General features: G+C 43.5%; 1 protein-coding gene across 1 annotated transcript in view; it reads left to right on the top strand.

Annotated features, from left to right (window-relative positions):
- Positions 1-3479, top strand: part of SLC37A3 (solute carrier family 37 member 3) — a 56038-nt gene extending 52559 nt beyond the window's left edge. The window contains exon 14 of the mRNA XM_043872179.1: positions 3398-3479. Coding sequence (XP_043728114.1) covers positions 3398-3463 — 66 coding nt within the window. The 3' untranslated portion in view covers positions 3464-3479. The remainder of the gene's footprint in view (positions 1-3397) is intronic.
- Positions 3480-12012: the final 8533 nt, after the last annotated feature.

The raw sequence follows: 12012 nt of genomic DNA, 5'->3' as shown, positions 1-12012 counted from the left end.
CTAAGGAGGTTGTCATAACTTCATCATCAGTGAAATACTCATAAAAATGCCACCCCTTTGGATGAAAATGTTGTTGTGGATTGTAATAGGATAACTGAATTTAGGTAAAGCCTTTCATCTAAGCACTTCAAAGGCCTTCAGCTTGTTTAATAGTTATCATTATGCCCCAAAGAGTGACATCAGGATAAACAGTCCATGAGTGTATGTGTGTATGTGCATGTTTGCTTCTTTATTTAGCATTTTGTTTGTTTGCCTAGGCTCACCATAGAGAGTTTCAGGAACCTAACTGTTGCTGTGGGTTTCGTTAAAAAAAATAATACCTAAGGAGTAGCATACATAACTTGCCTTTGTTGCATGGGATGAAGATGTTAATGAGGTTACAAAAGACAGAGGGACTCCTCTGAAGCCAGGAGGGTAGGGCTGGGGGAGGAAGGAGCGGTGACTGAAGTGGAGGAAGCAGGTAGACGCTTCCCTAAATGCCCCCAGGTGTGAGAGAGGTTTCGTGCTTGTTTGCATTACTAGGTCGATTCTCCTAAAGATGATGATTCTGTGAACAAGGTCTTGAAGAGAAGATAATTTATTAGAACTTTGAAAATTCAAAACAAGCCTGTGCCTTGTCTGAGGGAAAAGCCCTTAATTAAGACCAAAGCTCCCGCTCTTGGTCTCTGCAATCACTTTGAGGCTGTTGAAACAGCGTCTGGATAAAGGGATGGGTTACTTAAGAGAAGAGCCTTTTAGAGAAAAGCCTAGCAAGATTTTTTTTTTTGGCCATCTTAGTTCCCCGACCAGGGATTGAACCCATCCGCCTGCAGTGGAAGCGTGGAGTCTTAACCACTGGACCACCAGGGAAGTCCCAAAAAACATTAGCAAGAGTGGCCCACGGGGATGACCAACGCTGGCCCCCTTCCCACATCTGTCTTCTGTTTGGCTTTGGCACAGCACCTCACTTCATGCTGCAGGATCTAACTAATAAGGCGCTTTATGAAAATCAGCATTTATATTTTCCTCTTTCTACTCCCCAACCCCCACCAAAGAAACTGTTCTTTGCTCCGGGTCTCCTTTCCTCGTCTCAGTTGCTCACACCTCTGGCCTCAGCAGGGGGAGACAAAGTTCCAAAGACCCTGCCCACTGCACTTGTCAGAGTGGCACGGGTGCTTCGTTTCATTATTACTCTACATCCATTGGCTTTGAAACCCTCCCGGCTAGTCATTCTCTCAGAAGTTCTCGGTCCACCCACCCGCCCCCATCCCCACCCCACCGGCCTCTTACCACCACTGGCGACACAGCCTGCCTGTTTCATTGAAAGATCAGGACTGTCTAGAGGTTCTCTGCTTGGGCAAGTCTCTGTTCTGCACAGGAACTGAGACCTTAACATCACTTTAAATTCCACTCCTTTTGATTACCTTCTCTCCATCTTCCTCCCCCACCCCCGACTTTTTCAGTTCTCTGGGCCTCTCCGGTGAGACTCTCACCCTTCCTTTCCACATCACTTCTCTGAATGGATGCTCTACCCATGTGCCGCCCCCCAGCCAGGCCCTCCCACATGAGGCCATTCATTGTGGGAGTGCTCTCCTTAGAGAATGAGTTCTTCTGAGTGAAAATCTTAACAGTTTCTTCCAGTGGTCCTAATTCTCCCTTCAAAAGCAACAATGAAATTAAATTCAAGCCATGAAATTAAAAGACACTCTTTGGAAGAAAAGCTATGACCAACCTAAACAGCATATTAAAAAGCAGAGACATTACTTTGCTGACAGAGGTCTGTCTAGTCAAAACTATGTTTTTTGGGTCATATATGGATGTGAGAGTTGGACTATAAAGAAAGCTGAACCCTGAAGAATTGATGCTTTTGAACTGTGGTGTTGGAGAAGACTCTTGAGAGTCCCTTAGACTGCAAGGAGATCCAACCAGTTAATCCTAAAGGAAATCAGTCCTGAATATTCATTGGAATCCCCTGATGCTGAAGCTGAAACTCCCAATACTTTGGCCACCTGATGTGAAGAACTGACTCATTTGAAAAGACCCTGATGCTGGGAAAGATTGAAGGCAGGAGGAGAAGGGGATGACAGAGGATGAGATGGTTGGATGACATCACCGACTCGATGGACATGAGTTTGAGCAGGCTCTGGGAGTTGGTGATGGACAGGGAGGCCTGGCGTGCTGCAGTCCATGGGGTCGCAAAGAGTTGGACAGAACTGAGTGACTGAACTGAAAGCAAGACAGGTCTATATTTTCCCCTGATATATTGAAGACAACTTCCATCTTTCCCTTTCAGCTTTTTATGCTTCTAATCTTAAATCTTTACTGAAGCTATTCTCCCTGCCGTTGCTTCCTGATCAAAGCTGACCATCTTCATTCTCTACTTTTGATGTCGTAACTACCTTCTTATTCTTTGAATTTTATGTTTCTCTCCATTTTGATTTCCCCCTCTTCTTCCTAATCCTCAATCCTAAGAGAACTCTCCAGACAAAATTGTTTCATCTTCTGTGTTCCTGACACTCTTGTTCATACTCTATTTTTAGTTTTGTCATCACCTGTCTGCAAAACTCTAGAAAGTCAGGACTACCTTCTCATCATTTAAAAAAATCCTTTCCTACAGTGCAGGGCACATAGGAGGTAGAACTTAAATGTTTAATTTTCTCTGTGCCCATTCTGATACTTCTTTTACACGGTTCACTTTTTCATACTTTCCTAAAACCTCCCGACGACTACCAGATTTTTCTCTCTAGCCCCTATTTGTTACTCATTTTCCAATCTTAAATTGCCTGGTGATCACCCTGACGTCCTACCAGCAGCCCAAAGTAGTAGAGTTCATTTTCTCACCCCAGTCCCCGCAAAGCTACTTCCTACATACTCTGCTACTGGTCTTGCTTAATAAGTTGCTTGAAACATTTCTGGGTAACCTTAGGCATCAAGGCACATTTTGATCCTTATTCATTAAGGGGCTCTCAGTAAGTGATTGAGAATTTCCACTGAGCCCTAATTCTCATGTTTCCTGAGTTGACTTGAACTGTCCGTGGCAACACCATCAGCCCCAGGCTCACAGCCTTAAGGATACTTGCTGCTGCATCTTTCCCTCGCTCCTTGTCCTCAGTCTCCAGGTGTTGCTGATTCTTTCTCCCTTGCTTTTCTTTTTTTAAAATTTTTATTGGGATGTGTAGTTGATTTACAGTGTTGTTTGTGTTTCTGCTGTACGGCAAAGTGAATCGGTTATACAACTGGCTTGCTTTTTGAACTCATCTTGTTGATGTCTAAGTCACTTTCTTCTACCTGAATTATTCTCAAGGGCCTTATTTCTAGTGTTCCCCCTTCTAGTCTTCCCTTTTCCAGTCTGCCCCATGCTCGACTCTTAGAATAATCCTGCTAAACAGTATTTTTGTGTTGTTTTTCTCCTGCTCAGCTATCAAAAGGGGACTCTCTTGTTTCCTGGGTTAACGTTGATGTCTTACATGATCCTCATCTCTAACTAGAAAATCTGAGACATCAGAGACCTGAGGGTAAGTAGTAGCGATACCTCTTCCGCTGATTTTTTTTCTTCACCACACCATGTGGTTTGTGGGATCTAGTTCCCTGACCAGGGATTGAACCTGCACCCACTGCATTGAAAGGGCAGAATCTTAACCATTGGGCCACTAAGGAAGTCCATATATATTTTTTTTTTTAAAAAATAACAACTTTATTGAGATATAATTTGCATATATATAACTCACCCTTCAAAATATATAGTCATTTAGAAACTACACTTCAATAAAAATTAATAAAAAAATTGAACAATGGTTTTAGGGATAGTCACAGGTCTATTTAATTTTAGAACATTTTCATCAATCCCCAAAGAAACCTCATATCTCTTAGCAGCGATTCCAAGTTCTATTCTCTGCTTTCCCCAGTTCCTGACAACTCATGATTTACATTCTATATCTATGGTGCATGCTCAGTCGCTAAGTTGTGTCCTATTCTTTGCGACTCCATGGACTGTAACACGCCAGGCTCCTCTGTCCTTTGGTTTTTCCAGGCAAGAATACTGGAGTGAGTTGCCATTTCCTTCTCCAGGGGAGCTTCCCAACCCAGTGATCGAAACTGTGTCTTCTGCACTGCAGGCGGATGCTTTTCCATTGAGCTGCTGGGGAAGCCTCTGTACCTACTGTTGTGTAGTTGCTCAGTCATGTCTGACTCTTTTCGACCCTGTGGACGATAACCCTAGGCTTCCCTGTCCTTCACCATCTCCTGGAGTTTGCTGAAACTCATGTCCATTGAGTCGGAGATATCATCTGTACTTGTGGATCTGCCTATTGTAGACATTTCAAATAAATGGTCTTTTGTAATTAGCACCTTTCACTTAAGCATAATGTTTCTGAGGCTGTTCTAACTGGCTTTTCTTAGATCCTGGATTTGTCTATTAGGTGTCCATTCATCAGAAGACCAACTATCTTAATTACATTTTATTTTCTGTATTCTTGATGCTCTGGCATTTGTGGCCTCGGGGCAGAGACAGCCCCCCTCCCAGGACTAGCCAGCTCTTAGCCTTAGCAAAGGGCTTGCCCTACAGTACACTTTTCATATGCAAATAGTCTGTCCGGAGCCTGCACACCAAACCAACCACACCCTTTATCAGACTCTCACACACCAAGCCAGTCTCTCCCCCTCCCTAAGTCAACTGAAAGGCAGGTGCCAAACAACTAGGAGACAGCCCTTCCCAAAGCCTGCCGGAATTACAGGGACTAGTCAGTCCTAAACCGTTTGTCCTGTCATGCCTTGCCTTTCCTGCAGGAAACACAATAAAGGCTCTGGCTAAGGTTTCCGCAGTGGCTGCGCTTTGCTGGAGCAGCCGTGAAGAGATACCCCACTTCCGAGGTAAGAGAAACCCAAGTGAGACGGTAGGTGTTGCGAGAGGGCATCAGAGGGCAGACACACTAAAACCATAATCACAGAAAACTAGCCAGTCTGATCACAGGACCACAGCCTTGTCTAACTCAATGAAACTAAGCCATGCCCTGTGGGGCCACCCAAGACGGTCGGGTCCTGGTGGAGAGGTCTGACAGAATGTGGTCCACTGGAGAAGGGAATGGCAAACCACTTCAGTATTCTTGCCTTGAGAACCCCATGAACAGTATGAGAAGGCAAAATGATAGGATACTGAAAGAGGAACTCCCCAGGTCGGTAGGTGCCCAATATGCTACTGGAGATCAGAGGAGAAATAACTCCAGAAAGAATGAAGGGATGGAGCCAAAGCAAAAACAATACCCAGTTGTGGATGGGACTGGTGATAGAAGCAAGGTTTGATGCTGTAAAGAGCACTATTGCATAGGAACCTGGAATGTTACGTCCATGAATCAAGGCAAATTGGAAGTGGTCAAACAGGACATGGCAAGAGTGAATGCTGACATCCTAGGAATCAGCGAACTAAAATGGACTGGAATGGGTGAATTTAACTCAGATGACCATTATATCTACTACTGTGGGCAGGAATCCCTTAGAAGAAATGGAGTAGCCATCATGGTCAACAAGAGAGTCCGAAATGCAGTACTTGGGCGCAATCTCAAAAACGACAGAATGATCTCTGTTCTTTTCCAAGGCAAACCATTCAATATCACGGTAATCCAAGCCTATACCCCAACCAGTAACGCTGAAGAAGCTGAAGTTGAATGGTTCTATGAAGACCTACAGGACCTTTTAGAACTAACACCCAAAAAAGATGTCCTTTTTTTAGGGGACTGGAATGCAAAAGTAGGAAGCCAGGAAATACCTGGAGTAACAGGCAAATTTGGCCTTGGAGTACGGAAGGAAGCAGGGCAAAGGCTAATAGAGTTTTGCCAAGAGAATGCATTGGTCATAGCAAACACTGTCTTCCAACAATGCAAGAGAAGACTCTACACATGGACATCACCAGATGGTCAACACCGAAATCAGATTGATTATATTCTTTGCAGGCAAAGATGGAGAAGCTCTATACAGTCAGCAAAAACAAGACCAGGAGCTGACTGTGGCTCAGATCATGAACTCCTGATTGCCAAATTCAGACTTAAATTGAAGAAAGGAGGGAAAACCACTAGACCATTCAGGTATGACCTAAATAAAATTCCTTATGACTACACAGTGGAAGTGAGAAATACACTTAAGGGACTAGATCTGATAGACAGAGAGCCTGATGAACTATGGACGGAGGTTCGTGACACTGTACAGGAGACAGAGATCAAGACCATCCCCAAGGAAAAGAAATGCAAAAAGGCAAAATGGTTGTCTGAGGAGGCCTTACAAACAGCTGTGAAAAGAAGAGAAGCAAAAAGCAAAGGAGAAAAGGAAAGATATTCCCATTTGAATGCAGAGTTCCAAAGAATAGCCAGGAGAGATAAGAAAGGCTTCTTCGGTGATCAATGCAAAGAAATAGAGGAAAACAACAGAATGGGAAAGACTAGAGATCTCTTCAAGAAAATTAGAGATATCAAGGGAACATTTCAGGCAAAGATGGGTTCGATAAAGGACCGAAATGGTATGGACCTAACAAAAGCAGAAGATATTAAGAAGAGGTGGCAAGAATACACAGAAGAACTCTACAAAACAGATCTTCACGATGCAGATAATCACAATGGTGTGATCACTGACCTAGAGCCAGACATCCTGGAATGTGAAGTCAAGTAGGCCTTAGAAAGCATCACTACGAACAAAGCTAGTGGATGTGATGGAATTCCAGTTGAGCTATTTCAGATCCTGAAAGATGATGCTGGTAAAGTGCTGCACTCAATATGCCAGCCAATTTGGAAAACTCAGCAGTGGCCAAAGGACTGGAAAAGGTCAGTTTTCATTCCTGAAACTGCCTGAGAAAGGCAATCCCAAAGAATGCTCAAACTACCACACAATTGCACTCATCTCACACGCTAGTAAAGTAATGCTCAAAATTCTCCAAGCCAGGCTTCAGCAATACGTGAACCGTGAACTTCCAGATGTTCCAGCTGGTTTTAGAAAAGGCCGAGGAGCCAGAGATCAAATTGCCAATATCCGCTGGATCATCGAAAAAGCAAGAGAGCTCCAGAAAAACATCTATTTCTGCTTTATTGACTACGCCAAAGCCTTCGACTGTGTGGATCACAATAAACTGTGGAAAATTCTGAAAGAGATGGGAATACCAGACCACCTGACCTGCCTCTTGAGAAACCTGTATGCAGGTCAGGAAGCAACAGTTAGAACTGGACATGGAACAACAGACTGGTTCCAAATAGGAAAAGGAGTCTGTCAAGGCTGTATATTGTCACCCTGCTTATTTAACTTATATGCAGAGTACATCATGAGAAATGCTGGGCTGGAAGAAGCACAAGCTGGAATCAAGATTGCCGGGAGAAATATCAATAGCCTGAGATATGCAGATGACACCACCCTTATGGCAGAGAGAGAAGAGGAACTAAAAAGCCTCTTGATGAAAGTGAAAGAGGAGAGTGAAAAAGTTGGCTTAAAGCTCAACATTCAGAAAACTAAGATCATGGCCTCTGGTCCCATCACCTCATGGGAAATAGATGGGGAGACAGTGGAAACAGTGTCAGACTTCATTTTTTTGCACTCCAAAATCACTGCAGATGGTGACTGCAGCCATGAAATTAAAAGACTCTTACTCCTTGGAAGGAAAGTTATGCCAACCTAGATAGCATATTAAAAAGCAGAGACATTACTTTGTCAACAAAGGTCCGTCTGGTCAAGGCTATGGTTTTTCCAGTGGTCATGTATGGATGTGAGAGTTGGACTGTAAAGAAAGCTGAGTGCCAAAAAATTGATGCTTTTGAACTGTGGTGTTGGAGAAGACTCTTGAGAGTCCCTTGGACTGCAAGGAGATCCAACCAGTCCATCTTAAATGAGATCAGTCCTGGGTGTTCATTGGAAGGACTGATGCTGAAGCTGAAACTACAGTACTTTGGCCACCTCATGCGAAGAGCTGACTCATTGGAAAAGACCCTGATGCTGGGAGGGATTGGGGGCAGGAGGAGAAGGGGACGACAGAGGATGAGATGACTGGATGGCATCACCCACTCAATGGGCATGAGTTTGAGTGGACTCCAGGAGTTGGTGATGGACGGGGGGCCTGGCGTGCTGCAGTTCATGGGGTTGCAAAGAGTCGGACACGACTGAGCGGCTGCACTGAACTGAACTGACTGAAGGTTTCCCCAGCGCTTTCTGTCTCCTGGTCCACACTGGAGCTTCCTGTGTGGCCTTGCGGGTGTGGTGTCCGCCTTTCAGGAACAGGGAGCAACAGAGATCGTTCAGTGGCTCTGACCTCCCCTTGTCAGCACTCAGTCACCGCCCTAAATTAAAATCCCACAGGACTTGAATGAAAATGCACTTTGTTTTCAGGCTACAGAGTTCAGTGTATCAATTTAATCTTATTTTTGATATTGAAAGCTTCTATACTCTTAGATACCTTTTGTCCACTGAATAGTGAACTGAGAAAAGTGATTATTATTAGTATATATTTCTTCTCATATCTTTTATAATTTTTCATGTATAAATGTTCATACCATCTTAATTAATGAAAGTACATTTGTATATATTTTTCTTCATTATATAATTGGATTATAAATTGCACCCTTGAGTACTGCAAAGGGTTTTGTTTGTTTTTGTTTAATGCTTTTTGTCTCTGAATTGAACCATGTCTGATATTCTCTTTGTTTGAATTTGCCTAATGTAACTGTCCTAGTATAATATAATTTCCGTTTTCAACCTTTCTGAATCACTTTGAGAACTGAATGTTGCCCATGTACCCTAATATTAGTTGCAGCACCATATATAATAGCCAGGACATAGAAGGAACCTAGATGTCCATCGACAGAATAATGGATAAAGAAGTTGTGGTACACAAGTGCTCAGGGCTGGTGCACTGGGAAGACCCAGAGGGATGGGATGGGGAGGGAAGTGGGAGGGGGGATCGGGATGGGGAACACATGTAAATCCATGGCTGATTCATGTCAATGTATGGCAAAAACCACTACAATATTGTAAAGTAATTAGCCTCTAACTAATAAAAATAAATGGAAAAAAAAAAAGAAGTTGTGGTACAAGATATACAAGCTGGATTTAGAAAAGGCAGAGGAACCAGAGATCAAATTGCCAGCATACACTGGATCCTAGAAAAAGCAAGAGAATTCCAAAAAAACTACTTCTACTAAAGCTTTTGACTGTTGAACATGGAACAATGGACTAGTTCAAAATTGGGAAAGGAGTATGTTAAGGCTGCTTGTCACCCTGCTTATTTAACTTATATGCAGAATAAATCATGCAAAATGCCAGGCTGGACAAATCACAAGCTGGAATCAAAATTGCCAGGAGAAATATCAACAACCTCAGATATACAGATGATACCAGTTTAATGGCAGAAAGTGAAGAGGAACTAAAGAACCTCTTGATGAAGGTGAAAGAGGAGAGTGAAAAAGCTGGCTTAAAAATCAACTTTCAGAAAACGAATATCATGACATCTGGTCGCACCACTTCATGGCAAATAGACGGGGAAAATGTGGAAACAGGGACAGATTTCATTTTCTTGGTCTCCAAAATCAATGCAGGTGGTGACTGCAGCCACAAAATTATAAGATGCTTGCTGCTTGGAAGTATAGCTATGATAAACCTAGATAGTGTATTAAAAGGCAGAGACATGACTTTGCCAACAAAGGTCTGAATAGTCAAAGCTATGGTTTATCCAGTAGTCATGTATGGTTATGAGAGCTGGACCACAAAGAAGGCTGAGCTCCAAAGAATTGATGCTTTGGAACTGTGGTGCTGAAGAAGACTCTTGAGAATCCCTTGGACTGCAAGGAGCTAAACTAGTCAATCCTAAAGGAAATCAACCCTGAATATTCATTGGAAGGACTGGTGCTGAAACTGAAGCTCCAATACTTTGGTCACCTGATGTGAAGAACTGGCGCATTGGAAAAGACTCTGATGCTGGGAAAGACTGAGGGCAAGAAGGGAAGGAGGCAGTAGAGAATGAGATGGTTGGATGGCGTCACCAACTCAGTGGAGAAGAGTTTGAGCCAATTCAGGGAAATGGTGATGGACAGGGAAACCTGGTGTGCTGCAGTTCGTGGAGTTGCCAAGAGTTGGACACGACTCAGCAACTGAACAACAGCAACGACATACAGTAAACACGACTCGGCCATAAAAAGGAATGAATTTGCATCAGTTCTAGTGAGGTGGATACTAGAGCCTGTTATACAGAGTGAGCTAAGTCAGAAAGAGGAAAACAGACACCATATATTAACATATATATATATGGAATCTAGAAAAATGGTGCTGATAAGTCTATTTGTAGAGCAGCAATAGAAACACAGGCATGGAGAACAGACTTGTGGCCATGGTGCTGGGGGGAAGGAGGGCTTGGGATGAACTGAGAGAGCAGCATTGAAAACACATACGCTACCATAGGTAAAACAGATAGCCAGTGGGAATTTGCTGTATGAAGGAGGAAGCTCAGCCCGGTGCTTTGTGACAACCTAGAGGGGTGGGAGAGGGAGGGAGGTGGGAGGGAGGTTCAAGTGGAAGGGGACGTATGCATGCCTGTAACTGATTCATGTTGATGTGTGGCAGAAACCAACACAACATTGTAAAGCAACTATCCTCCAATTAAAAAAAATTTTTTTTAAATTGGGTTGTAATTTAATCTAATCTTCTTAAATGTTTGGCTTATTTATATTTAGTGACATAATTTGTGTTTTTATTCTGCAGTTACATTATTTATATTTGAAAATATGTGCTACCAAAGCAAGCACTGTTTTTGTTTCGTTTTTTTTACAATTATGGTTGTGGCATATGGTCTTAATTGCCCCGTGGCATGTGACTCTTCCTGGACCAGGGATTGAACCTGTGTCCCCTGCATTGACAGATTCCTAACCCCTGGAAAGCCCAGCAAACACTATTATACACTATTATACATTAAAATCTGTTTTTTCTTTCACCTAAACTAAATAAATAAATATCCCACAGGTACAACTGAGACAAAGGCTCATTTCTGTTGTGGTATGTATAATATCAGTACTTCATTTCTTTTTATGACTGAATTATATGCATTTACCACATGTTTATTCACTCATCAGTTAATGGACATTGGGGTTGGTCCCACTTTTTGGCTACGATGAGTAGTGCTGATAGGGGCATTTGGGTACAAGCTTTTGTGTGGCTATATGTTTTCAGGCCCCTTGAGTATATACCTGGGTGTGGGATTCCTGGGTCGTATGGGAACTATATTTAACATAAAGAATTACCAAACTATTTTCTAAAGTGGCTGTGCCATTTTACAGTCCCACCAGCAACCTGTGAAAGTCCCAGTTTCTCCGTGTTCTCACCATCACCTGTGATTGTCTTTTGTAACTTTTAGTCACGGACTACAAGGGAGCTGAAAAAATCGAGAAGTTAATCCAAATGCTGTGCAGTTATATAGAGCTGTAGGTACCAGTCTGGTTTTTCCTTGTATTAATAGAATTTAGGACTTAAAATTACATATTTCTTGGGCACTTTTATTCAAAATAAATAGCCAGGTGATTCACTTGGGAAATTCCACAAGGTGTGCCCTGCCCTCCCTGGCCCCTCCCTGGGATGGATTCTCAGCAAGGCTGATTTGGCTGGGCTTGGACAGAGCTGGCTCTTGGTCCTCTTCTCCTATGGCTGATTTCCAGGAATTGAGAAGGGGGCGCAGGAAGAATAGAAAGTGTTAGATAGTTTCTGCCTTGGGCTATAAAAAAAAAATGAAGATACTCAGTTCCTAAAGCGCTCGTCTCCTGGCAGCCAGACAGGGAAGGAAAGAACAAGAGCCTTCGTGTCCTTGGAGGCGCTCAGAATAGCAGTCAGGCTCTCTGATTCATCACGCGCGGCGCTGCCCACCCGTGATCCGAGCGGCTGAGCGCTGCGTGAGTCAGGCCTCCCGCAGCTTCCTCCCTGGGCTTTCTGGGTCGGGTCGGAGCGGAGGGGAGGCCCGTGACCCAGGAGGCGGGGCCAGCCAGGAAAGGGTGCCTTTTCTGGTCTGTTCCTTCCTGAAGGGGTTTCTGC

Source organism: Cervus elaphus, chromosome 18 (assembly GCF_910594005.1).
Source record: "Cervus elaphus chromosome 18, mCerEla1.1, whole genome shotgun sequence".
Taxonomy (NCBI): Eukaryota; Metazoa; Chordata; class Mammalia; order Artiodactyla; family Cervidae; genus Cervus; species Cervus elaphus.
Note: the sequence above shows the minus strand (reverse complement) of the source record. Positions and strands in the feature narration are given on the sequence as shown.